The sequence below is a fragment of the Prunus persica genome, chromosome G6 (assembly GCF_000346465.2).
Source record: "Prunus persica cultivar Lovell chromosome G6, Prunus_persica_NCBIv2, whole genome shotgun sequence".
Lineage (NCBI taxonomy): Eukaryota > Viridiplantae > Streptophyta > Magnoliopsida > Rosales > Rosaceae > Prunus > Prunus persica.
Genome location: NC_034014.1, coordinates 3,560,813 through 3,588,393, shown reverse-complemented (window position 1 = coordinate 3,588,393; position 27,581 = coordinate 3,560,813). Strand labels below are relative to the sequence as shown.

General features: G+C 38.3%; 6 protein-coding genes across 11 annotated transcripts; 3 read left to right on the top strand and 3 right to left on the bottom strand.

Annotated features, from left to right (window-relative positions):
* LOC18772522 (mitochondrial import inner membrane translocase subunit TIM22-4) lies at positions 8 to 6,926 on the bottom strand. 5 transcript variants are annotated; one of them, XM_020565620.1, is made up of 6 exons: positions 6,493 to 6,794; positions 5,691 to 5,881; positions 5,519 to 5,591; positions 5,336 to 5,419; positions 4,226 to 4,318; positions 8 to 57 (listed from the first exon to the last, which is right to left on the bottom strand). In XM_020565620.1, the coding sequence occupies exons 1-5, from the start codon at positions 6,641 to 6,643 to the stop codon at positions 4,233 to 4,235; spliced, it is 585 nt and encodes a 194-aa protein (XP_020421209.1). In that variant the 5' UTR covers positions 6,644 to 6,794; the 3' UTR covers positions 8 to 57; positions 4,226 to 4,232. The 5 variants fall into 5 exon arrangements, 3 of the variants coding, with proteins under 3 accessions (XP_020421209.1, XP_020421210.1, XP_007206037.1); XM_020565621.1 differs by lacking the exon at positions 8 to 57 and adding an exon at positions 6,801 to 6,903 and having other exon boundaries at positions 3,909 to 4,318; positions 6,493 to 6,692; XR_002272029.1 differs by lacking the exon at positions 8 to 57 and adding an exon at positions 5,113 to 5,256 and having other exon boundaries at positions 4,233 to 4,318.
* LOC18772524 (cinnamoyl-CoA reductase 1) lies at positions 282 to 3,296 on the bottom strand. Its single transcript, XM_007205496.2, has 6 exons — positions 3,139 to 3,296; positions 2,874 to 3,046; positions 2,592 to 2,777; positions 2,331 to 2,493; positions 1,201 to 1,387; positions 282 to 643 (listed from the first exon to the last, which is right to left on the bottom strand). Exons 1-6 carry the CDS (start codon positions 3,254 to 3,256, stop codon positions 499 to 501), a joined length of 972 nt encoding a protein of 323 aa, XP_007205558.1. The 5' UTR covers positions 3,257 to 3,296; the 3' UTR covers positions 282 to 498.
* LOC18772964 (40S ribosomal protein S4) lies at positions 8,551 to 10,726 on the top strand. The gene is made up of 5 exons (XM_007205666.2): positions 8,551 to 8,715; positions 8,819 to 8,896; positions 9,014 to 9,194; positions 9,346 to 9,443; positions 10,032 to 10,726. The coding sequence occupies exons 1-5, from the start codon at positions 8,713 to 8,715 to the stop codon at positions 10,467 to 10,469; spliced, it is 798 nt and encodes a 265-aa protein (XP_007205728.1). The 5' UTR covers positions 8,551 to 8,712; the 3' UTR covers positions 10,470 to 10,726.
* On the bottom strand, positions 15,865 to 18,107 carry LOC18772681 (ferritin-4, chloroplastic). The gene is made up of 8 exons (XM_007206999.2): positions 17,675 to 18,107; positions 17,236 to 17,319; positions 17,070 to 17,130; positions 16,851 to 16,938; positions 16,638 to 16,699; positions 16,402 to 16,467; positions 16,247 to 16,310; positions 15,865 to 16,159 (listed from the first exon to the last, which is right to left on the bottom strand). The coding sequence occupies exons 1-8, from the start codon at positions 17,989 to 17,991 to the stop codon at positions 16,116 to 16,118; spliced, it is 786 nt and encodes a 261-aa protein (XP_007207061.2). The 5' UTR covers positions 17,992 to 18,107; the 3' UTR covers positions 15,865 to 16,115.
* Positions 19,163 to 22,313, top strand: LOC18773975 (glucan endo-1,3-beta-glucosidase 9). The gene is made up of 2 exons (XM_007207687.2): positions 19,163 to 19,773; positions 20,862 to 22,313. The coding sequence occupies exons 1-2, from the start codon at positions 19,436 to 19,438 to the stop codon at positions 21,973 to 21,975; spliced, it is 1,452 nt and encodes a 483-aa protein (XP_007207749.1). The 5' UTR covers positions 19,163 to 19,435; the 3' UTR covers positions 21,976 to 22,313.
* On the top strand, positions 23,323 to 27,389 carry LOC18774638 (transcription initiation factor TFIID subunit 15b). 2 transcript variants are annotated; one of them, XR_002271992.1, is made up of 7 exons: positions 23,323 to 23,629; positions 23,723 to 23,837; positions 24,035 to 24,758; positions 25,149 to 25,299; positions 25,383 to 25,458; positions 25,887 to 26,088; positions 26,205 to 27,389. XR_002271992.1 is itself a non-coding variant. In XM_020565404.1 (6 exons), the coding sequence occupies exons 1-6, from the start codon at positions 23,377 to 23,379 to the stop codon at positions 25,987 to 25,989; spliced, it is 1,422 nt and encodes a 473-aa protein (XP_020420993.1). In that variant the 5' UTR covers positions 23,323 to 23,376; the 3' UTR covers positions 25,990 to 27,389. The 2 variants fall into 2 exon arrangements, 1 of the variants encoding a protein (XP_020420993.1); XM_020565404.1 differs by having other exon boundaries at positions 25,887 to 27,389.

The window sequence follows — 27,581 nt, the reverse complement described above, 5'->3', positions numbered from 1 at the left end:
CTCTCCTACTGATCTGTGCACTTTTAGTCTGCAAAAATGGGGCAACATAGAAATGCCCTCAAATTCAATCATGTCTATCCAAAAACTTCTCTCTATACCTGTCTACGCCAGGATAAGGAAGTGTTCAACTAATTAAAGGTAACCAACACTCTAAATGGTTTCTGGTTTTCTATTTGCATCTTAAGGAGCAACAAAACAGTAATAAGAAGCTGAATTTGGTTATAGATGTGAATTTCAGCAAATACCACATCATAATAGAAAACCAGTAAATGAGAATTGAGTTTGGGACTATGTTAACTTTTAATTTTAAGCAAATACCACATCATAAAAGATTATGAACATTCAAATGTTGCTTATTTATTCATATACAGATTGCACGGAGGCATGACTGGTACATAATATTAAACACAATCCATTAACTATATCATTTAGGTTGCATGTCCTCGCCACTTCTACAATAACTAGGTTCCTCATAAGTTTCATATCCTTCAGTTTCGTTTATGAAATAAATCCCTTGCTCTTTAGGCTCTCAACAGCATCCTTGATGATTTGATCCATGGGAATGAATTCTAAACCCAAGTTCATTAGCTTCTTGGCTCCATTTTTTTCCCTCAGCAACCCGGGTTGGGTATCCTTCGGCAAACTGCACAATAATAAACATATTAATAGCTTGAGCAATTTCAAAGCCATATGTTCATGAAATGACTGTAAAAGGAGTACTGGCAGTTAAAGAAGTTGCAATGAAGCATTTGATGTCTTGACAGTAATTATTGTAAAATAACAGATTTTCTCTCATTAATTTATGGAGAAGGATTTACAAGTATTTATAGTAAGCTTTAGCAATACAGTTACAGACTAATCCCTAAAATCACTCAACCTGTCTAACTAAATACAATCAGTTAGAACCATTTGTGAGAACATAATTTCAGTACATTGAGCTGTAGCTGTGTTATGATGAGGTCGAGCTTGATCATCTGTTGTTTTGCTATCAATTATAACATAGGGTATCAGTTTCACAATACTGCATATTTGACGTTCTGATGCTTATTGTTGTTATCAGGAAACCAAACTCCTAAACTTAAGATATGCACATAGTTATGGCAAAAAAAATATATATGCACATAGTTATGGAAAAATATATATATGCACATAGATTCAGTTGCAAAACCACTTTACAGGTGTCTAAGGACTGGAATTTACCTCGGCACCTTGTACTCAGGGTAAAGTTCAGCTACCTTGGCCACGAAGTCACCATAATGTGATATAGCTTCAACGCACAGGTGTCTACCAGTGGCCGATTTGTTCTCATACACTAAAATGTGTGCAAGAGCTACATCTTTAAAATGCACAGATCCCATAAAGATGTTCTCGTATGTTTCAGTGCAGCCTGCAGCAAAGATTGACAAGGATATTGTCAATTCTTTTTCTTTTTAAGGTTGATCGATTTTCCTTGTTACTTCAGCCATGATGTCTCTAGGGCCATTACCCTTCTGTCCAGTCCTCCACTAACCAGGAGAGGAGATAAGGCGACATGGATAAACAATTTAAGGAAACCAAAAACCGACCCTTTAATGACATAAACTATCAAACTTAAAGAGAAACATATGCTAGCAGGGACTCTGCATGGCTTCGTATCTGGACGAAGCCAGTCCTATGTACTTGCGAATCACAGCTTCACACGTGTGCAAAGATAACTCATTAAACGCTCGAAAGAAAGAAAAATAAAAATAAATTCTGCACACATGTGAAAGGGTGATTTGCAGGAAAGGAGCCAAGTATTTGCTTGCTAGCAAAGAGGTGCAAAAGGATTCCTCTATTGCCACACACACTTATTCTCATGCAATACACCTTCTCCAAACTTGGGGGTTAACTAAGCAAAAAACTTCAAACAAACTCAAGTATTATAAATGAAGAAATACTTCAAGATTTTAAACACCAAACACAAACCTTTCTTTAGCAGAAATGTCTTTTCAGAAAATATCTAATGTCCACCTGATTCCTGGTTCATCTACCAACTACAGCCTCAATAAGAACGTGGTCACCTTAGTCTCATGTTACCACAAATAATAAATGGGAAATGTTCTCTTACTATAGAGATGTTATGTTATCAAACAAACTGTCAATCAAATGCAAAACTATGTCTGATCTGAATGTATGATTTCGATCAACAATTTGGCAACATAACATGGCAAACTATCAGGAAACAGAACATTACACAATAATAGAGTATTCAAATAAGACTGCACATATGAGAATTGGATGGAGTCAACAATCTACTTCCAGGTGTAATCCTAGAAGATATTCAAACACAAATGTGCAGAGAACAATACCCTCAAGAAGGCGCACTAGCGTCACCATGCTAGAATTGAGCCTGGGCGAAATGACATCGCCCAACACGGTGCCAGGATTCACCACAACCACATCCAATCCCTTCTCCTTGGCAAATTCCCACGCAGCTTTCTCCGCCAAAGTTTTCGACAATGAATACCACAACTAACCGAACACCATACACAATCAGCATCACATCACAGTCCCCAATTTTCAAAATTTCAAACTATAATAACAAAGAACTTAGGCACTCAGTAACTCACTCCCTTCTGCTTGCAGTAGTCAATATCGGTCCAGCAATCCTCACCCTTGATCTTATCGGACGGCCAGCAAGGGCTGGGAATGATGGCGGCGTTGGAGGATGTCAGCACCACTCGCCTGACCCCAGCCTGCTTCGCTGCCGTCAGAACATTAAGCGCTCCTTTGATCGCCGGGTCCAGAAGCTCCTTCTGTATAACAAAAAGCACAACAATTTCATCTAAATATAATCATAATTACAAAGAATTGAGCTTCCTTTAATGGCCTTTTTGTGAAGATGAAGCAACCTCGGGGTCTTGGACTTGATCGATGATGCAAGGAGAGGCGAGGTGGAAGACGCCGGAGCAGCCATTGATGGCGGCGAAGATGGAGTTGTAGTCGAGGAGGTCGATCTGGAAGAGACGGAGACGCGTCGCTGCTCCTTCTAGGGCTTCTAGATGCTTCGTCTCACCCTCGTCCTCTGCAACAAAAACGACACGACGACGTTTCAGACTGAACAGCACGGAAATGGCAGTTGTGTAGATAAATGGAAAAGGCAAATGGTAAACTAACTGAGATCTTTGACGGTGGCATGGACGGTGTAATTACGGTCGAGGAGGAGGCGGACGAGCCATGATCCAATGCACCCACTTCCACCGGTAACGCATACGACCTCACCTGTCTTCGACATATTATCCTAGTTAGTACCCCTTCAAGAGGAGAGGTTTGCTTGATTACAGTTACTTCAGCTACTTGTTGCTGGTGACCAGTTGGATTTGGGCCACGTCGGAGAACCTTCTAAAACAAGCCCAAAAGAACTTCGATGCCCATGTCTAATATTTTATTTTTTATTTTGAAGAATCGATAATATTCTAAACTACTCTAATTTATGGGGAGAGAGATTTAAACTTGAATGCCAAGAGGCGGATACAATATCATGATCCACTATTGCACCTAAAATTTAATTTGGCACTGATATTTTTTTATAGAATAAGTTACAATATATTTTTAAAAAATATTTATTTTCACGGTAGAAATTCAATTACTTGTGCATACCAGTGACTTTCAACTATTGATAGGGTGCATCTTCCTTGTCACGTGCCATAGGGTGTGTTAAACATATGTTATGTTATAACTGGTCAGTGCTTGACATTCATCTTGCCATGTAATAAGGAAATTTTCACCCGAGTTTTCCCTATGAAAGACATAAATATTCTCTCGCAATAACTACTTATCTTCCTATGGAAAAGAAGAAATCTCAAGTTCAAATCCCCTCTCTCGTCGAAGAAAAAAAATTCCTTATCATTACCAGTTTAGTATATTGTGGAATTAATACAACAATGGAACAATAAATTCCCTTCTACGTATTTATTTGAATCTTGCAGCAAACATTCTCTATAATCCATTCAATTTCCTCAGTTACATATCCTCTGTTGAAATTATGAAACTGGAACTGCAGTCAACAGAATAACATAATACAAAATGATTGGCTTTGTAATTTAGCTGGTACATCCCTTCATAAAAGGGGATAAATAATAATAACAAGGGCTGAAGTTGAATCTAAGCAAAAACATCTGTATTACTGCAGGCCAAGATGCTATTTCTCTTCTACTGATCTGTGTACTTTTAGTCTGCAAAAATGGGGCAACATAGCAATGCCCTCAAATTCAATCATGTCTATCCAAAAACTTCTCTATCAGCACTGAAAATGCAGCAAAACCAGCACAGCCAACACAGGCTGCTTGTGGACCGCCTAAAACAGCACAACAAGAAAATTGTAAGAACATGAGATTGATATGCATCGAAGGAAATTTCACAGATAGCAGAACCATAATGAGAACAATTCGAACAAGGGTCAAATTCTTAACCACTCGGGCCGGTACTTGTATTGTTTACTCATCCTTTCACCCATGTTATACCACTTATCTTTCAGTGAGACTTAATAATTGAAAAAAATGAAACATGTACCAGGAGACAGGTAACACAGTGCAACCAAAAAGTATGCATGGTGCTGTTTAATACTGGCAATTCGATCTATGCTTCGGAAACTTGAAGGCAACATTGAGACTTACTCAATGACTGCCCTCTATACCCTGTCTACGCCAGGACAAGGAAGTGTTCAACTAGTAAAGGTAACTAACACTCTAAATGGTTTCTGGTTTCCTATTTGCATCTTAAGGAGCGACAAAACAGGATTAAGAAGTTGAATTTGGTTATAGATGTAAACTTCAGATTCTAACTATGATACCAGAGAAATTATAAAGGTATGCAACCTCTTATTTTTAAATTATTGTAACTTATTATAAAATGGTTAAACAACAAAGGATCCATCTATAATGTATGGCATTATTTAACTACTAGAATCCCTGGTAAATAAACATGATGACTAATGAATGAATTCCATGAACAGAAGCAATCATGTAGCTTCTGAAAGTAAATGTTAAACATCAGCTCAATATTGATTGGGGAGCGGACTGTGGGACCATTTGGGGGAGGGGGAGGGGGTGTATCTGCATTTGACTGATAGAGCTAGAACTAGGCACTAACCCCTTAGGCGTCTCCAGCCAGATAATTGATGTATTCAATGGCATAAGTCTCATCCGTTTATGTTTGAAGGTGTTAAATTTTTTACAAACACCATTCATCAGCTCTGTCAAAATAGCATTTTACTTGTCTTCCCCACCCCTACATCTAAATGAAATCAGTTCAGACCAGCAACTCAAATTAACAAATGTTCTGCAAAAGAAAAGATGGGACTATTCAATTTCACCTTCCAATAATGCAGAGTTGACAATAATCATTATATAGACTACGAAATTCCTTGGATTTATGGACTTCATCTGAAGTGTAAGATCTGTATATGTCGGTTTAAATTTTTGTTTAACAACATATCACAAATTCATATTACATTTTCAACAAAGACAAAGGGTTAACAGATTGGGGAAAAGGTTACCTTTTGCTGACAGCGCACCTCCAGTTACACATCCAGCAACAACTGTATTTGTTGTGTCATGTTTAGCTCGTGCCTGAAACAACAATGCAGAATTAGCCCCCATAGCGAAGATGTTAAACCTTATCAATCACATAAAAATTAAGAGTATGAATTTTAACACATTCGGCAATACCTTTTCAACAACACACTCAGCAGCTGAGAAAACAAACCCCATAACTGCAAATGCTCTTGCAGAACTCCAACTCCTCCGGCCCATCTGCTTTGCTTGGTATATGAACTGCTGTCTGCCAGTCATTTCGTCTTGCATTAGAGGAGTGTCTAACGCCCCAAGAAGCAAGCCCATCATCAATCCAAGCCCACCACCTACAGAATTCCAACAACATTCAAAGAATTAGCCATCAGTATAATTAGATTTCAAGATCCTAATAGCCTAGATACAGCCACATCTACACCAACATACTTACACATTTATACCATTGGTTGCTTAAGAAACAACATGGCAAATAAAACAGAATCAATTTCCAGTAACACCTACTATTAAGTTCTGCACAAATACATGCAAAACTTCAAATTAATTGTTTTTCACAGCCAAAATCAAAATACAACACCAATGTAATGACCTTGTGGTAGAGTTCGCTAAATTGAGCAAACCCCAACACTCAACTCAAATGCAGAGAAACGAATGCGAGGTGATGAAATCAATGAAATTTAGTTTCTTTTTCTTTTCCTTTCATAAATACAACCCTATGAATAAACGAACTTGTGAACGACTAAATCTAGCACAAGAACAAGGCTACACAGAGGTGACTTTTACACATTCTGAAACCCACAACAATCTAATTCGAGACAAGAGACAAAAAAGAACATAACTTTCCCACGTTTTCTCAGAAAACAAACATAGAATAAGGGGAAAAAACTCAAACCAATGTGAGAAAATCCAAAAAATGAGGGAAAGGAAAGAACTTTAGCCATACCCATAACTCCACTAACAACACTACGCACAGCACAGTTGTTCCAAATGTCTTGGCCTCGAATCTCCTCGACCGAAGGCAACCGTATAGGCTCAATTGGAGGCTTTTCTACTTCTCTTGAGACTGTAGATTCATTTTCCGTATTCGTGGCCATAGCTGTAGCTTGAATTAGCAGCCAAATCAATGAAAGCCCATATACTATTCTGTTAAAGAGAGGGTGAGGAACGCAGAAGTGGATCAGTTAAAGAGGGTTTGAAGCTTCGCCGCCAAAGAAGTGAGTCTCTGAAACCAGTGTAGGAAGAAAATATAACCTTGGAGTTGGTGACGAGGCTTGGGGCGCAAGAGCCTTGGGGAGCAATTTACCCGCGTGCCGTGTCTTCCTTGCAAAACGAGTTGGCTTCCATCTAAATTTTAATGGACGAACCTACTTGCTATTTATCTTTTGTTGTAAATAATATTGGTGAAGCCCAAATAAAGAGAAATGGTGGAAGAAAAATGATGGTGTTGAGTATGGTAGTCAAAAGAAGAAATGATGATGTTAGAAGTGGGATGATTAGTCAAAAGATGAAATTATAATGTTGGGGAGAAATCATTATGTCTCCATTAGAAGCCTTTTACTTTGCCTATAAATAGGCTTGCTCATTCACTTGTAAGATACACCAAAATGAAGAGAAGAATGAGTGAGGAAAGAAAGAAAGGAAGAGAAGGAAGAAAGAGGGTGAGTAAGTAGAGAGAAAAATAGAGTGGAGAGAAATTTCTCCAAGAGAGAAAAATTAGTGAGCCACATATATTGTAAACACTAAAGTTGTAGCCCTATTATTTTACATAGTGGAAAAGTTACTACTGCTGCTCTCCGGGGACGTAGGCATAGCCGAACCTCGTTAAATACTGTGTTTCATTTACTTTACGTGTAGCTCAATATTCGCACATATCTCAGTAATTTTATAACATCTTTTTCGTTTTAGCTCTTTTTAGTTCTTTTTTACTTTCCTTCTTTAACTTTTAGGACTAACGACCCCCTTGAAGTTTAGGGAAATCCATTTGAAATTTCAATTTCATCAATTTCATAATTTTTTTTAAAAAATATTATAAGATTAAAAATATGAAGGAAAAAAAACCCTGCACCAGCAACCCCCTCCCTCCCCAACAGTGGCGGACTCATAAATTTTTTAGCAGAGGTGCAAAATTGATTAAGTATGAAAAATGGTTTTTCGGAATAATCATTTTCTCAAGATAATTTTTAGCGGCTTTTATTCCTTACACATCAAATAAGAAAACTTGATTTTATGGGATTTTAGTATGAAGTAAATATTGACTTAATGAGCCATCATTTTTAGCCTAAATCGTATTTTGCACTAAAACCGATTTTTCATATTTTGATTTGGTAGGAATTTGATTTTCTAGTATTTTTATTTGAATCCAAATGGGGGGTACTTCCTTATTTACATTGTAAACTTAAGTAAATGAATTTACTTCATTTACTTAAATGTTGAAAATGGAAATAAGGTAATCTGCACACTAGTTGAGCAAAGGGACAGTTTAAAGCACTTACGATGGTTTTTTTCGGCGAAGGGAGGTGCAGCTGCACCTCCTTGCGCCTTAATGGATTCGCCTCTGCTCCCCAACCCCATAGCTTTTGTCGTCGACCCCCCGACCTTGACCCAACCCCCACAAAAGGAAGAAGGCCAAGCAATCGAAAAAAAAAAAAACGGAATTTTCTTGCCAACCTTAGACAAATCCATCCCACAAAACATAAGGAAGAAGCCAAGTGTTCAATAGACTTCAACTTAATAAGAAAATAGAGGTTCTAGCCCAATGAAAAAAGATATTAACTTGCAGACAAGATATTTCAAATTTGAACACCTATGATATCTTGGTTGTGTATATAAAAAAACCTCTTCTCCTCTAGTTTAGACTATCGTTTGTACTGAAAAAAAAGAATTAAAAAAAACAAATTTACAAATGGATGTGGCTAAAAATGGGATGCTACTATTCTACCCTTCCAATATGTTCCACATGCAATCAGGTCCGTCCACGTTCCATCCCAGTCTGAGCACGACCACACGGAATCCTCGCTCTTTTCCTTCCCCGAACCCTAAAACCCCCTCTTTATTTCATACACCCATATAAATCTTAACCTCTCCGCCGCTTCGTCCCTGTCTTCTTCAGCATCGCACCTCCTCCTCACTCCCACCTAGGGTTTCTGCATCTGCCTCTGCTAAAATGGTACACCCTCTTCCTTCTATCTCTCTCTGTATTTCTTTTTTGTCGTATGCATCTGAAGATCTCTGTTGTGTGTATAACTGTGGGTTTATGCCTCGTGTTACAGGCTAGAGGATTGAAGAAGCATCTGAAGAGGCTCAATGCCCCAAAGCATTGGATGCTCGACAAACTTGGGGGTGCTTTTGTAAGTAAACCCTCCCTCCCCAAATGAATAAAGAAGAAAAATTTTCAATGAAGTTTCATTTTTGGTCTCATTTTGATTTGGGTTTAACGTAATTTTCTGCTTCAAATCTTCGTCTAGGCTCCCAAGCCATCATCTGGGCCTCACAAATCTAGGGAGTGCCTTCCACTGATCCTCATCCTGAGGAACAGGTTGAAGTATGCTCTCACATACCGTGAGGTCGTTTCCATTCTCATGCAGCGTCATATTTTGGTTGATGGCAAGGTTAGGACCGATAAGACCTACCCTTCTGGATTCATGGGTAAGTTCAACACTTTCACTAATTTAGTACCATTTTGTTACTTTGCAGATTCATTTTTGTATAATATTTAGTGGTAGAGTAGAACTATAACATGAAACAAGTGTGATCTTGAAAATTTTCTGAAGGTTTTGTTGTGTTGTTATATCTGCAGATGTTGTTTCCATCCCAAAAACAAATGAGAATTTCCGTCTGCTTTATGACACCAAGGGTCGGTTCCGGCTCCACTCAATTAGAGATGAGGAGTCTAAGGTTGGTCCTTGTATATCATCTCTCTTTAGTTTTGCGGAAATGTAGTTATGTTCTAACTTATTTAATATATAGCCACTGTATATCAGTTTTATTAACAAATCTACCCAACATGTTTTATCTGTGAAAATGGTTTAATAGCTAAAGTGTAGAAATATACTTTTGTCAAAGAAAAAATATGTTACAGTCATCTTATGTGGAAGAAAATATCCTAGATTCTACTAGGAAGAAACGCTAATATGACCATGGAAGTATTCATTTTAGTCTAACTAGTTGTCTGGAGGGCGTTAGTTTTGTATTTCTAGTGATAGATTAAATTGCCACCAATTGTATTGATCAGGTGCATTGGTGTTCCTGCAAACGAGTGGTACAAATAAGAAGTCTACAAGCTGCAACACTATGTTTTTTGTCTTTCTGTTAGTTGTTTCTTGTATTTAGTTTTGCTTAGCTTTATGTTCATTATGCTTTTGCAATATTTATGATGTCAGTGACTTGAAGTACTTTCTGAAATGTATTTTGTTCTGTTTTATCTTATATTATTGGTTAGATAATTAACTATATCTGACTCCGCAATATGATTTTCGTGAGCAGTTCAAGCTATGCAAGGTCCGGTCAGTGCAGTTTGGGCAGAAGGGCATTCCCTATATTAACACTTATGACGGGAGAACTATTCGCTACCCTGACCCCCTCATCAAGGCCAATGACACTATCAAGCTGGACTTGGAGACCAACAAGATCACTGACTTCATTAAGTTTGATGTTGGAAATGTTGTCATGGTGACTGGTGGAAGAAACAGAGGTCGTGTTGGAGTCATTAAGAACAGGGAGAAGCATAAGGGAAGCTTTGAGACCATCCACGTTCAGGATGCCACTGGTCACGAGTTTGCTACTCGGCTTGGTAATGTGTTCACCATTGGCAAGGGTACAAAGCCTTGGGTGTCTCTTCCCAAGGGCAAAGGTATCAAGCTGACCATCCTTGAAGAGGCAAAGAAGCGACAAGCAGCCGCCCAAGCAGCTGCTACTGCTTAAACAATAGGGTGGCAACTATAGATTGTTGTTCCTATAGTTTTAGATGGTACTTAGTTGAATCAGTTAAGCAGTTTGACTCTTTTCAGCTTATGCTCAGAGGATTCTATTTTCTTTCATTTTGCGGCCCTGCTTTGTGGATTATTTAAGATGCAATACTGGCTTGAATGTTTTTATGTTTTGTGCTGGAATGAGATATGTATCGGACCAATTTTAATTGACTTGCTGCTTATGTTATTCGGATGTTTTTGGCTTTGCAATTTTACTTGTTTTTAGCTTTTATTTTGTCATATTCATTGAAACAAGTTTTCTGATGCACCAAAGCTCCATGTACACTTATTTCATCCTCTTCCATAAAAAGGAATAATCATCTTGCCAACATATATTTATTTATTTCATTTAAAATTATAGAGGCACTGTACTTGTGAACTTATTTTAGAAGTACCGAGTTTAGAATTTGCTGCTAATATTGTGATTGTCTGGCTAATGAAAAGGGAAGACAATGAATTATGAATTTTTTTTTTTAAAATTTCAATGACCTGGGTAACTCAACTCTGAGAGCATCAACAGTGAGGAGGTGTAAATTTGGGTGTAAAGTCACATTTAGATTCCTTTTACATATCGGGGGATGTAAATGTGATTTTTGCTTCAATGAGGAAGATGTAAATATAAAGATGTATATTTGATTTTCTTGTGTTAATTCGATTTTGTGTTATTTTGTGTGTGTGTTTTAATATTTTGAAATTAATTTTGTGTCTGTTAGATTTATTTTATTTTCTAAATAAATAAACATAAAAATATTTAAATTCAAATAAGTTATGAAGAGTGGTGATTTTTGTGAACAAAAGTTGTGCTTATATATAGAAAATTAGAAGGAAAAAAAAGGCGGTGTTATAAAATGAACTGGGATATATGCGAATATTGAGCTGCACGTAAAATAGATGAGACACAGTATTTAACGAGGTTCGGCTATGCCTACGTCCTCGGAGAGCAGCAACAGTAACTTTTCACTATGTAAAATAATAGGGCTACAACTTTAGTGTTTACAATATGTATGGCTCACTCAATTTTCTCTCTTGGAGAATTTCTCTCTTGCTCTCTTTCCTCTCAACTCTCTCACCCTCTTTCTTCCTTCTCTTCCTCTTCTCTATGTGTAAACTTCTCTTGATGGAAGTATCTATTTATAGGCCTAAGACATTGGTTGTTCACCTCACAATATAAGTGGTAGACAACATCATTAATATTCTTCAATCAACAACATCATTAATATTCTTCAATCAACAACATCATTAATATTCTTCAATCAATTGGGTAGTGGTTTGGTTTGGTGGGTATGTGGTTAGGTTTAGTGGATGTTAGTTAGCTATGTGGGCTTCACCTATTCTTCTTTACTTATTCTTCTTTTACAACAGGCGGCCTTTTTTCACATCAATTTCAGACGATTAGATGATTTTGGGGTTTGTATAGAAATTGTTTAGGCCTTTAGATTAATGATTTTGGGGCTTGTAAAAAATTAGAGATGTATGATGTTTTATCTGTTGTAGCACCAATTCAAATGCCATTAAATCAAGTGCACTAAGTCACAAGTGGGGCCTGAACTAAGTTATGTTGGGCCATTGAAGTTGTATTTGCGAATGTGGGGTGCGTAATTTCAGAAACTTTGCTACTTTTCTCTCTTCTATCTCCTTCTTTATTAGTCGTGGGACTCGCTTTTGGGATGTAAAAAAAATGTAAACTTCTTTTTTTTTTTTTGCATCTCAGCATGAGAATGCAAATGTACAACCATTTACATATGACCATTGGAGCTGATTCCGGCAATAGAGGGTGTAAATCTGATATACACCTGACAAGACTCGCCCCGAATTCCTCGGAATCCGGGACGAATCCCATGGAAATTCTCCGACATCACCCCAATGTTGGGCCCACTACTAAAAATTGAGACTTTCTACCAAAATTTTGGCAAAGGCTCCCCTGTAAATTGAACATTACCCAAAATTTTAATCTGCCCAAAATTCACAATTTAATATCCCAATAGGCAGCATGTACAATATAAAAACGTGCAATTCACATAAACGGCATCCGGCTTTCCAATAACCCGAAGCAAAACCACCAACAACACTCTTAAGTCAAATAATATTCTAAACCATGCAGATAATGAATCCGAACAATTTTTATGAATGCCCACAATAATCAACATAACACAACCTACACAACCCTCCCTTAGCCAACCAGGAGTATGAACAGTTATCTAATCGTACCTCGGTTTCAACCGAGTTTCAGGACCAACGATAAGGTCAGAACTAAACTAAATAAAATAGCATAAGCAAAATTTAGTCCGCGGCTGCACCTAGGTAAAACCCTAGGCTACCTACGTACTCCTTGTGAGAGATCAAGCCACACATAGTTCTTCCTACAAAAATCCCAGTTCCAATAATATACAATCCATTACAGCAATACAAAATAGTAAATTCTAGAATTATTCCTTTCCCTTTTTCCTTAAATGACAACACACTAGACATTATTCTTTTAAGTGTCAATCTTTCCCCGATATAGTAAAATAATCCCTTTTTCCTCTACCTGTTCTTTTACCACACGCCGAAATTCTCCAACGCCACGTGTGATAATTCATAACATATCACAGGGTCTCACATGCCGGAATATTCCAACGCTACATGTGAGACATAATAATCACATAATCTTCCCATACAACGGAAATTCCAATGCCACGTATGGGAAGTGTCTCACACTCTGGAAATTCCAACGTCACATGTGAGAGTAAATAATTATACATTCTTCCCATACACCGGAAATTTCAACGCCACGTATGGGAAGTGTGTAGTTTTATATAATGTAATCATATAACTTCCCATACTAAACCGTAATATTAAATTCCTGATTTTCCAAAAAAATCCATCCAAGACTTAATCACAAATAACTTGACCGTTTATATAACTCACATAACGGTCAAGACTTGTCAATAAGGTCATTTTAATCATCCTAGAAAGGTGAAACTACCTCGGAAGATTCACGGTCAACTAAGGGTCAAACTACCCAAACTTGGTCAGAGGGGCCCACGACCTCCAAATTCTGATCTGAAAGTTACTATGGGTTCTACAAGGTTTAGGATACACGTCTTGCAAGTTTGGTCCGGATCGAAAGGTCGGATCGCTCGCGATCGCATGATGGGATGGTTATTGTAAAACACAAACTTCAAGTTATTAAATCAGAACATTCAGTGCTCCGATCCACGATCCGTGAATTCCTACACGATCCTAGGAATGCCTAGATCAACATATATTAAATTTGAGACGATCCAACTGTTCGAACCTATCGAACCTGGATAACGTACAATAGGCGAAATCCGTTCAAGACTCAAACGGTATCCAAATTAAAATCCGAGCACATCTACGCACTCGTGAGGACTAGGAGATTACATTGGGACACAATGCCCTTTTCCTACAGTGCCCACATAGGGCCACCCGCGCCGACAGCGCGTGGGTATCCAAAGCGATAACACTTCGCCGGGAAATCTCAGAATCACGGCTCAAGACTCCTACCCTAGGTGTAACACCCTATTTGGAGTAATTTTTGTTCTTGGACCTCTACACCAAGAAGCAACTGAAAGTGGCTGGAATCGCGATCCCAAAATCGGCCGAAATCCAATTCGAAAATCAAGCCACCTAGGCTCAAAATTGATGAAAGCCTACCTAACCATCAGCTAGATCATGAAAAATAGGTGAGAAAGCATACCTCACTTGTCAGAATTGGTGGCCGGACGATAGCGAACGAAGCCGAAGAAAATCAAGGGAAAAATCGGTGGTTTCTCATCTTTTTCCGGGGACTACGGCTGTGGATCGAGGCGGCAAAGTGCTGGGGCTGGAAGAGGACGGTGGCCCGATTATTTTGGTACCGGCCCCGTCAGCTTTGGTGGTCGGATGAGAGAGCGGCAGGCCAAAACGTGGCCAGCTGTGGGTTGTCGTCGTGAGGAGAGAGAGAGAGAGACTGCGCAGGGGAAAGAGAGAGAGAGAGAAATGAGGGTTTTCAGTTTTTATCAACTCTTTTTGCAAAAATTACGGTTATGCCACTGAGGGCATTTTGATCGTATTTTTTTCGTTACAATTCTGATTGGAGCCTGCTACGTGTCTACAGACTCGTCTCGGTACGATCTATGTAATAGTACCAAGCATCTCCCCAAAATCCTTCTAGATTAAAGAGTAACCAAATTACCCTTACTCGGGGGTAAAATTGTAAATTTATATTTAAATTAATTTAATAATTTAATTGGATAAATAAATTAGGGTCGAGGTGTTACAACACCCTCTTTTACATGCGGCCACTGTGAATGCTCTAAGATAATTTTAATGATCTACGCTGGATGGTGTGATAATAACATTATTTATTTCTTCAAATGCTAATAAAAAGCTATTGAAAATGAAAGTAGAATATAAAGAACTCTGAATTGCAGAAGAAGTGAAAGTAGAGTTTGAGAAAACGTGTTAAGTATTAAAAATTATGGTGATAATACACATTGAGTTAAATTGTGAGCAAAAACATTTCTAAAAAGGTAATATAAAAAAAGTTAATTACAGGAAAATATAAAAAAGGTAAAACCAGTGAATTAAGCGAAAAAGATAATTCCAGTGCCAAGAGTTGAACCTGGTATTTCAACCATAGATGATTTAATGAGCTACACCGGATGGTATTGCTAAATAGGATATACTAATCTATTTATATCTTAATCAACAAGGAAAAAAAAAAAAAAAAGATAAAGTAGCGAATAGAGTTTAGATTAGAACGTTTGCGATGCAGATTTCTTTGGCTGGCACAAAAGTAGCTGGGAACTGCATATACGATAACGAAACCATCTCCTAGATAGTTAATTAATATTCACTACGTTTACATTCACCTTGCTGATAGTTGTAGCAGCCACTTCCCCCAAAATTTAGTTCCAATTTTACCTGCAAATACTTACACTCGCTGACCTGCTCCTCAACCAAACATCTTTCGCCTTCAAATGTTTAAGTTACACCTTCAACGGTAACATTTAAAATTTCACATTTTCATATAAAATGACTCATAGACTCCATTTTATTTAAGGAGGTCATAAACTTAGAATCTTACTCTAATCCTCTATCGATTCGTGACTTAATCACACATGTCGCTTTTAAACCGTAAATGTTTAGGGGGCTATGCTTAAGATTGGCTTAAGCATTTTGAATTACTGCCAAGCGTATTATCTTGGACCAGCATCTGGTACGTGTTTGATTTTCTCCTTTTTATAAGAGAAAGAGAACCAAAAGTTCATAATAATACGACGGTGGCCCACTTAAGATAGGTTGCTTAATTAGCAACTTCACTTATTAATCCTGTCTTTAATGGAAACGCACGAGACCCGTAATAGAAACAGAACCACTAACAAAATAATAATAAAAACTCAGGCAGCATTTTTGTCTAATAACAAATTAATCATCAAACCAAAACAAAGATCCAGCCTACACCCTAACTTGGAAAAATTTCTAGCTCAGTATTTGAACAATTACCACCTAAAAAAAAACATCCCCTCAGTAAACAGAATTTAAGAACACAAAGAGACCATTAAGAGCATTTGGCATAAAACAAAGAAACCATGTCTCCTATTCTTGTTCTTTGTCATGCCATATCATTGAGGAGCATCTGATCAAAGTGCCAAACACCTGAAAAACAAAACCGCTTTTCAGAATTCACCAAAAAATGTTTTACATATTTTAACATGTTCTCTCAGTTGTGTTGTCAGCCATTACCATGTCCTGCGCCTATCCTTCTCAACTGAGCTACATACTCTGAGATTTTCTTTATAGCTTCCACCTGAAATGACCCAAGTGCAGTATTTTTCAGTTTTTGTCAAAATCTAACCAAGAATGAAAATGTACCAAAAAGAGCATTAAAAGTTGCATACCTGCTCAGTCAAGAACTCACTTTCCACATAATCCGCTAAATGCACATCATTGTTTTCATTGGCTATCTGTAACATCATGAATTCTATATTTCAGAAACAATACTAGTATGAAAACCCGTGATCATCGGATAAAGCAGCCGATTCGGGACAAAATATATACTTCGTTTTCAAAAACGGAGATAAATTATATAGATTTTTAAAACCACAATCAAGAAACAGAAAAGCTAGCCATTTACTCTGTGTAATTTTAGAAGTTTCTCATTGTTCAACTTTTCCAAGGCCAGCGCAAGCTCCATTGCTGAATAAAAAAGGTGCAAACATAATAAGTGATAAAATTGAATGCCACAGGAATAGTAAGTAGCGGAAAATATCATACGACTTGCTAAATTTCAAAATTAAATTTGAACATCAATAAGTTGCATTTGTCTCTAATATGATAAAGAACTTACCATGCAATGCCTCACCCTTTTCAGCATGATCAAACTCTGAGAAGGGCATTAGCATGGACTGCAGCTTAACTTTTCCTCCGCGTTTGTTCTGGTACATCAGAAAACATCAGAAAAGGAAGAAAAAAAAAAAGAAAAAAAGATTTAGAGATCAAAATTCATAACAAAATGAGTTTGGAAACTCAAAAGGAGAATGTATGAAATGATATATATTGCAGACACCTGGTAGTCCATGAGCATTTCAGCATGCTGCCTTTCTTCTTCACTTGATTCTTGGAAAAACCTGTGTGTTATTGGTATCATGAACTTAAGAAATGAATTCAATCAATCAAAATATATCACTAGAATTAGGAAGAAAAAGAAAATTAAGGGTGTAAAAAGAAATTACTTGGCAAGGCCCTTGAGAGCAACATTGTCTCTGTCAAAGTAGGCATACATGGCGTGATACACATAGGAGACATTGTATTCCACACTAATTCAGAAAATAAAAGTTCGGTATCAAATTGGTCAGAACCTTATAACAGAAGCAAGCAAGTAGAAGTTTAAGGAAGAAAAAAATGAAATCATATTTGGGTATTTCTTGTTTTCTTTGCATTAATCTGTCAAATAACCAAAACCAAACAAAGCCAGAATTGACATAAACTCTACATAAATAAAACCCAGAACCAAGAAAAGATCAAAACTTTATATTGATTGGCATACAAGAAAGCATCAATCTTTTAGGAAAAGAACAATTCTAGTGAACATGAAGAACGGAAAAAGACCATAAAGTTGAAGACTTTGGGGTTAATTATAAAAATGTGGACATGGGAGATTGAGAAACTTACTTTATCTGCTCATTGATGGCAGCTTCAGATTGGTCAGAGTACTTTTGGCGAGCAAGCGAAGCATGAGGGGCAGTGGGGACTAGAAGGAGCTCCTTCTTGACCTCCTCAAAGGGCTCGAACACTGCCTCCATGGTGGCTCTGTTATTAGCTTCATTTTTGGCAAATATTACCAACCGGCCTGAACTCACATTGCCATTTTTGCGACCACCCACATTGAGAAAATTGTTGCTCTTTGAGGGTCTAGCTAAAGCTGGACCACCAAAGCTTGATTTTTGTGGGGTTACAGATGAAGAAGAAGGGCTCAAAGTTAAAGACATTGTGCAGAGAAAGAGAGAGAGTGAGAGGTTGAATGGTGTTGACGAAGATTGTGGTGGCACGGTAGAAATTTGGAGGACCGGGTCAGGGATATTAGGTAGACGGGCAGGAGAGTCGTGGCTGTTGATGATGACCCACGTGGACGGTTGTGATTGATTTAGGGGATGATCGCGTGACGGGCCGCGGTCCCCGTGAAAAAGGCGGCAGTGCAAGCGTTTCTTCTAACGGTTTGGCCCGTGATTTTTGTATCTATCTCCTGATTTATTGGGATATTTCCCTCTTTGTTTTGCTTCTTTTTAATCCTTAATCAATAAAATCTTCAATTCAAATAGTTATATCACCTTTTCGTTTTAAGAAAACCGTTAAATATTTCTTTTTAAACCTCAAATGTTATCTAACATTTTCAAAATTTATTTTTGAACACAATAGAAAGTTTAAATTACAACAGGGAGGGAATTTCTCACACACATTATAAAGATGTTATTAGAGTTCGAACTCGAGATTATTTATCTGCAAGTTAGAGTCATTTTATACTCGGCTAGCCCCTGTTGCCTTCAAAACTTTTAACTTACACTTCTTCTTGGATGCTTATATTTATAATTTAGAATTTGCTTTTTATACAAATTGGTGAGATTAATATTTTGTTTATTTTCTTTTATTTTCTTCGAACTTCAATTTTTTAAACATATTAGAATTTTAAAAAGATATTAAAGGTTTATCAGAAAGATATTTCTTTTTAACAGATTGTAATACTTATCAACGTTTGTCAATAGTTTTTTTAAAAATCATTATCTATTTTTTTTGTTGACGGAGTTTATCATTATCTATTAAGAATTTTTATTGGATGTAGACTCTTATTTCCCTTTATTTTATAATTATTTTATTTTAAATAAGGATATTTCCCTTTATTTGAAAAATTAAGACTCACAATATATGAAGTATAACTATTACTTGCACATGAACTAGCTATTATATAGTGGTATTCTCTTTGCTTCGCTGAAAGATATCCCAATTCGAAATTTTCCCTCTTCAAGGTAAAAATAAATACTCCGAAAATAGCATTTTTAATCGTGGAAATAACGTATTTTCTTTATAAAATTCAAGATCAACAATGACACGACAATATTTGAACGTAAAAATGATCTCTAAATCAGCATTTTGCACAATCAAAAGTCAAAACAAAAAGAATAAAAAGTCCCATCCCTTGTTCGAATGGGTCTTAAAAATGGACCACCAATTCTTTCCCTCCATATGGACGCATTCGACGCATGGATCTGGCCAATGGGCCTTTCTTCTACCTTTCGAACATGTCTGGCTGGCTCCAAATTATTCTCCATCAGACAAACAAACAACACTAGCTGCCAAAACCCCAACCAAATTCGCGTGTCTTTATTAATTTTTCAGCATCAAGCTTCAGCCTTTAACAAGTAAAAGCAAAACCCAGAAATGCCTCCAAATCTCTGCACTGTCGTCGTCTTCCTTCTGGCGACGATGGCCTATGGCGGCGGAGCCGTAGGCGTGAACTGGGGCACGACGGCCTCGCACCCATTACCGCCGACCAAGGTGGTGGAGCTGTTGAAGTCCAACAATGTGACCAAGGTCAAGCTACTCGACGCCGACCCAGGTGTCCTAGAAGCGCTTTCTGGGTCCAATCTTGGTGTCACTGTGGGCATTCCTAATGCCTCGCTTAGAACCTTGAACTCTTCTAAGAAGGCTGCTGAGAGTTGGGTTCATGACAATGTCACTCGCTACGTCTCCAATGGCGGCAGTGGCGTTAAAATTGAGTAAGTTCTTTGCCTCTTTCTGATGGGTTTTTGAATTAGATGCTGCATTTTTTTGATCTTGGGCCATGGATAGTGTGTTTACTATGACCGTAATTGATTATTATTAATGCCCAGTTGCTCAAGTACATTTATTTCTGTGTTAAACATTAGAAAGAATATATCTTTTTGAAGCTTTTATTTGCTTTGTGCTGCAATTTCTGAGAACATAAGAGGTAAAAAAATCGTATTTGTCAATCAAACTTTCGTTGCTCTTGGAGCTGGGACTTCTGCGCTATTGAGCTCAGTTTACTTTCTTTTCTATGAAAACAACCTTAAACAGGCGGAAGCCATGACGAAATATTCGTCTTGATGTTTTTGAGAGTACTTGCGTAAACATTGTGTCATGGTTTATATTTGGTGTCAAGTGAACTAATTCTGGTGGGGGGTTCCTTAAGAATAAAGAAGAATACAATTTAATTTATGTAGGGAATTTGAAGATAATTTGTGTGTTTTTCATGGTGGAAGCATGAAAATACTAGGTGTTGGTATATGTGTCTGAATGCTAGCAGTGGAAATCCGCTGATGGCTACAGGAGTTGAACTCTTCGAATTTGATCCGTGCTTGATTTTTTGGCAAGTAAACCAATAAAGCAATACACTTTTTAGGACATGAGCTATGCCTAGAGCAAGATGAAACTTTCCTACGTGTAATAAGCTTTCCTACGTGTAATAAACTTTAGAGAGGAGCCTGTTGCCTGTGATCTTACGGGAAAGCTATTTACAAGAAAAAATTAAGCAGGAACTGGGCTTAATTGCATTAGGACTGGAAACACTCTAAAGTGAGTCCTTTTTGTTTACAGAAGAAGAAAGCTTTGCAGGATATGGCAGATGCTCTCTTTCTCCCTTTCAGGTTTAGTCAGCAATTCAAGGACAAAGTGACAAATAAATTTTTGTTAGCAGGGATTTCATGGGTCATTACTGTTTAGGCTCTTAAAGCAACTACTAAACATTAGTTTTTTTAAACTAATTGGAGTCAAATGGAATTTGCTCATTCACAATATTGTCGTTTTTGTTAAGTATATTCTGGTTGCTAACTAGACTATTTTTCAGGTATGTTGCTGTTGGAGATGAGCCATTTCTTCAGAGTTATGGTGAGCAATTTCACCCCTTTGTCATTGGAGCAGCAATGAATATCCATATAGCTTTGGCCCGAGCAAAATTGGAGAGCAAGGTGAAAGTAGTTGTTCCTTGCAGTTTTGATTCCTTCCTGTCAGAGTCTGGCCATCCTTCGAAAGGACATTTTCGGGCTGACCTCAACAGAACCATGATTGAACTCCTCACGTTTCTCAGCAAGCACAGTTCACCATTCTTTGCGACCATTTCTCCGTTCTTAAGTCTCCACCAGAACAAAAACATTTCCCTCGACTTTACTCTATTTAAAGCCAATGCAAAACCTCATAATGACAGCCGGAGAACATACAAAAACAGCTTTGACTTGAGCTACGACATCTTGGTTACTGCATTGTCAACAGTAGGATTTCCTAAAATGGAAATTGTTGTGTCGCAGATTGGTTGGCCTACAGATGGAGCAGCAAACGCAACCTCATCAACTGCAGAGACCTTCATGAAAGGCCTGGTGGAGCACCTTCATAGCAAATCGGGGACCCCACTTAGACCTCGGGATCCTCCATCTGAAACATACATTTTTAGCCTCTTAGATGAGGATCAAAGAAGCGTAAGCACTGGGAATTTTGAAAGACATTGGGGTGTGTTCACTTTTGATGGTCAAGCCAAGTACCATTTTGACTTTATCCAAGGCTCGAAAAACCTCGTGGATGCGCAGAATGTTGAGTACCTTCCTTCGAAGTGGTGTGTAGTGAACAACAATAAGGACTTATCCAATGCAACTGCAAGTTCTTTAGAGGCATGTTCACTTGCCGATTGCACCGCACTGTCTCCTGGTGGGTCTTGTTCCAATATCAGCTGGCCTGGAAATATATCGTATGCGTTTAATAGCTACTATCAGCAGCATAATCAGAGTGCAGATAGCTGTAACTTTGGGGGCTTGGGTTTAATCACAACCGTTGATCCGTCAGTGGATAATTGCAGGTTTTCTGTTCAACTTCGCACTTCTCTTTCAGATTTCCTTTATCCGGCCTATCTTACCCAGTGGATGACCTTACTAGTCACAGCCATTTTGTTATCCTTAACCATATTTACGTAGAAAATAGATTCCGAGGAAATTTTTGTAGAAAATAGATATCCGAGGAGATTTTTTACTGCTGTATGATCTGTCTCCTGTTCCATTGTTGCCAGTGTTTGTTGTTGTAGCTTGTAAGAGGTTTGATTACTTGTTGAAGTGCTTATTCTGTGAGCAGACGTGGGCTTAGCCAAGTTGGTTAGAGCAGATGTGCTTCCCACTCTGCACCGGAGTTCGAATCCCACTCCCCGTATTGGTGATTAGATTACAGTAGAATATCATTTGTATCAAATGCTTATTTTGTGAAATTGTAAGATGGCAAAAGAAGGGTGTTTGGAAATCAAAATGACTTTGAGGCTCTATATTGTTTTTTTGTTATCTGCAGTGTACGGAGTAGGTGTGAGTATTTCACAGGTTGGTAAGGAAAAAAATAAGAGCAATGTTGGGGCCATTCCCTTTAGCTCATCCCGGATTGCATCGATGTTGTCCTAAGTGTTATCATGCCCATGGACTCATTCAAGTGTCGAGTTTGATCTCAAAAGGCTTCCATGCAAAGTTAAGGAGAGCTACACCTTATATAGACAGTCACTTGCATAAGTAAGTGGTGTGTGGCCTCGTGGTGAGAGGTGGTGGTTAGCGTTCAACCTTTAGCCTTGTGTCACACTTCTTACCTTTTTATTGTTATCATCCCTATTTATTTAGGAATAAGTAGACCATTCCTAGATGCAGGGCAATTGTATTTGATCCACAGTTCCTAACAAAATGCACTCATATTTTGTGTTTTACATTATTAACTTGAATAATTGATTAAAGAATTTATTGTCTGAATGTGCAATCCAAATTGATGAGTTATTATAGTGTGGTACTCGAATGTGGCCATATGATATAACTCGTGCACGTGTTATAATATAAGTGAATATTCATTATTATTATACTCTAAAAGTGGGCAGTATTATGCCCCTATTATATACATGATCTTCAAGGAGTTTATAACTCAAATAGTTTTAGAGCATTTATTTCTACATCCGATATCGATTCCCTCTCTCCAAATATCACTTGTGTTAGAAAAAAAGAAAAGAAGAAGACCGTGGTCATATTGCATACAATAATTTCTCCCAATTAACAATGTGATGACGTAAAAATAAAAGTATTGGATTCAGCAACCAAGAAGAAAAACACACAAAAAGTTGTAAAGTGAATAATAATGGGCCGGAGGGCCCAACAAAGCACCTACTCCAGACTGACTCTAGAGCGCTAATTGGTTTGGGCTAGAGATAATTAAATTAACATGAGTTTGAGTCAAAGTCAGCCAAGACAAAAATCTCTTCAGGACTTACCTATAAATGAAGTACAAGCCCTCGCGTGGAAATATCTTAAAATCCGAGTCTTACCCTAATATCTGTGTCTCTCTCTCAAACCTAGATCATGGCTGGGATGTACGGTCAAGAGGGTGGTGATGGCGCCCCTCCGCCATATGGATCTAGCGGCAGTGGTGGCTATGGTGGCTCTGGAGGCTACGGAAGCGGTGGTGGAGGCTATGGAGGTGGTGGTGGAGGTGGAGGATATGGAGGAGGTAGTGGTGGTGGTTATGGAGGTAAGGGCGGCGATGGAGGTGGTTACGGCGGTGGAGGCCGTGGTGGACGAGGTGGTGGAGGTTATGGCGGCGGTGGTGGTCGAGGTAAATATAGAAAAGTTCTTTCCTTTGTTCGGTCTTTCTAAATTTTTTTAATTTGGTTTGATTTTAATTTGAACTTTTGAGTTTTGATTGCAGGCGGAGGATATCAAGGAGGAGATCGCGGTGGCCGAGGTGCCGACCGTGGTGGTGGTGGCAGAGGTGGCCGCGGTGGCAGCGGAAGAGATGGTGATTGGCTTTGCCCTAACCCAGGGTAAACCCTTCCTCTTTTTCTCCCTCTCCTCTCTATCTGATCTATATAGGGTGTTTTTTTTTTTTGCGTATTTAATTTGATGGGTCGTAGATTTCTAACATTGAAAGCTTTAGAATTCAGTTGACATTTCTTTATCTATATGTTTTCTTTATTGCATATGTATCTGTGGTTTTTGAAATTGGTATGGTTGTATATAGCTGTGGGAATTTGAACTTTGCAAGAAGAGTTGAGTGTAACAAGTGTGGAACGCCCTCTCCTGCGGGTGGCGGTGGTGATCGTGGCGGCGGCAGTGGTGGCGGCGGTTATAATAGGGGAGGAAGTGGTGGGGGCTATGGTGGTAACCGTGGTGGTAGAGGTGGTAATTATGACGGGGGACGAAGTAGTAACTTTGAAGGAGGTAAAAGTAGCAGTTATGATGGAGGCAGAGGGGGTAATTTTGATGGTAGAGGTGGAGGTGGTAGTAGAGGTGGTTCTTATGGCAGTAACCAAGGAAGAGATGATGGTGGGTACGGTCAGGTTCCTCCACATGCGCCGCCGTCCTATGGTGCAGCTGGAGGCAATTACCCACCATCTTACAATGCTAGTTATGGAACAGATGCAGTTCCTCCTCCTACAAGCTATACTGGTGGGCCTACATCATATCCCCCATCCTATGGTGGTCCTGCAGGTGGTTATGCTGGTGATGGTCCGGGTGATGCAAGGAGTGGTGGCCGAGGTGGCCCTCCTGCTAAATATGATGGTGGTTATGGTGCCGGTGGTCGAGGTGGATATGGTGGTGCTGCTACGGAAGCCCCAGCTAAGGTGAAGCAATGCGACCAGAATTGTGATGAAACTTGTGACAATGCTAGAATCTACATATCAAACTTGCCACCAGATGTTACTGTTGACGAACTGCAGCAGCTTTTTGGAGGCATTGGACAAGTAAATCCATACCTACTTCTGAACATAGTGAATCTGAGTATTTTTAAGTTTGAATTTAGATTGGTTCTTTTGTATGTGGTATCTGTCATTTCAATCTAAATTATGTTGCCCTCTAGCTTGGGAATAGCAGTTCTCTTTTTATCTTATCTTATCTTGATAAGGATGTCATGATGTGCTTTCATTGATTTACAACAGTTCGAAGATACAATTTTTTTTTTAAAATCCTTGTAATATATGGTAAATTTGTTTAGAAACCTTTTTTCTTGGGCATCCATGTGAAATAATGAGTTATGGACTGTCTGTTGTAGTACGAAGTTAAATTCCCTTGTCTGTTCCCAGAAGTTGGTTATACATTTATGTGGTTAGCTTATGCTGAGTTATTGTTTTTAGGTGGGAAGAATCAAGCAAAAACGTGGCTATAAAGACCAATGGCCATACAATATCAAAATATACACAGATGAATCGGGAAAAAACAAAGGCGATGCATGTTTAGCATATGAAGATCCGTCTGCTGCACATTCAGCTGGTGGATTTTACAATGGTAACAATTTTTCTTTCATCTGCATGGTATGAATCATGATGATGTCAATATAATTGTATTCTAACTGGGTATTGTGCTTATAGATTACGAGTTAAGGGGCTATAAGATCAATGTTGCGATGGCAGAGAGGTCGGCACCTAGGGCTCCGCTTGACCAGGGGTATCTATCTAACGACTGTTTATATAATTTAACTGGTGATTGAAATGAGTTCCATTTGTGTTGTTCTTGTGCTATGTTGGCTTCTCACATCGTGGGCAAAAGTCAGCAATCCTGAATATGAATCCCAGATGCTTTATATTTGCTTGTTTGTTTTATAATTTGTACTTTTTTCTTCTGGCTAACCACTGAAGGTATTATTCAATTGGAGTGTTCTGTTAATGAGGGTTATGTTGTGATTTTTGAATGTGGTTTAGAGTTGGTTGATTTTCTTTCTTGGTTTTGTCGATGCTAGTTTGTGTGATGATTTATTTTAACTGGGGAGAAGTCTCTTTGCACCAAGGAGTTTCTGGTTTTCTGACTTGATTCTTGTGCAAATAATTTATCTATTTTTTCAGGCGGCATACTGATTTATTTTTCTGTGAAAACAGCGGTGGTAGAGGTGGATATGGGGGCGGTGGGCGCAGGGATAATTATAGAGATGGTGGACCTGATAGACATCAACATGGCGGAAACCGTGCACGTCCTTATTGAGAGAATTTCCCAATCAAGCAGAATTTATGTAATGAGAATTGTTGTCTGATGGTTTTTGTTGTATTCCGTTGGAGGGTTCTTTAAACTGGAGACTAAGAGGTAGGTTGTTCACTAACCCTGAGCAAGGCCTCTGTCCTCCTGTATTACTTTACCTACAACCTGGAGGGTTTTAATTATAGGCATGGGATTGATTTAGTCGTGTGAATGTTTTTTAGAGACAAGTGGATAATCTCCAAATTGCTTGCTGCTAAGGTAGGTTGATATTTTCAGGTGAGTGCTGCTCTTTCATAACCATTATTAACCCTTTTTTGGAGATTTGCCCAGCTTTGGATCACTGGGTTCTTGATTGCATCGGATCATTTAATATATATGGCTCAGATGCAAGCATAAATAGAAGCATGTGAAATGCATGGTCATGATTATGATGTATACATTCATTTCTGACTGAAAATTTGACACCTTTATGAATAATGGCTGAGGTTGCTTAACTTGCCCTCTCTAGAGGGCCTAGATAAACCAAAATCTGTTCTTGCCCATTATTCTCATGTGGCTTGGATTTTTATATTGTAATGTACTTATGTTTGGATGTACCAATCATTAAATTGGTGGCATGTTATATTAGGTGATGTGTAACACTTAACCTTTAGGTCCAGTTACAGGACTGGTTTAAATTGCTAGCTTGTTACTCGGTATAAGTTTGCAATTCTGTCAGCTATCTAAGCATTTAGTGATTGAACTGAAGTCATTGGAGTATACTAGTGGAGGATATTAGTAACACTATATCGATGTTTGAAAAACTGTCCACATTGAATAGGATCTGCTATTTTGACTTGACATTTTGATCATGTGGCGCGGAGGCTCGCCCTTGGTGATAATTTTACTTGACCGCATCAGTAATTAGTGTTTAAGATCTAGTACTGTTATGCTACATTGTCTTGATGCTCAAAGTTTGGGGTACCGGTTTCCTTTATTGATCTTCTACTTGCTGGGTTGGGCTAGCCACTCTGGTGACTGCAAAAGTACTTGTGGATGACAAGGATCTCTACGTAAAAACCTACCTTCATTTGTCATTTCCTCCCGTGTGTTGCTGATCAGTGCGTGTTGTCATCTGGCCTTCTTTCTTTGGTGGTTTGGCGGCAGTTCTTTGAGACTCCTTATGTTGAGCAACTGCTGCTGTTATTTTATTCTAGGCTTGAAGCCTCTGTGCCAACATGAAGATAATTTCTTCTTTGTTTCAATTTCGTTCTAGGGTGGCTTGTAATGACTTGGCTAGATCAGTCGGACAAAGTCAAGTAGTTTGTCTGTGGCGGGAGGTTTTATATGATATTGTATAGGAGCGTTTGATTGCGCTTTGTAAATCCAAAACAATTACGATTTCGTATAATCTTTATTTTGTCGAATGCGTTTTCATTTGCTTTGTGTGAAGATTTACCTATGTTCACCGAAAATTTATTCAAATTATGAAAACAGATACATAAATCCCTTGTATTCCATTGCACCTGAGCGTGCAAAAGAATGACCAGATCGTGATTCATGAAGAGTTTTTTGTGTTTGGTTGATTGTGTGATGGTGAAAAAAAAGAAAGAATAATG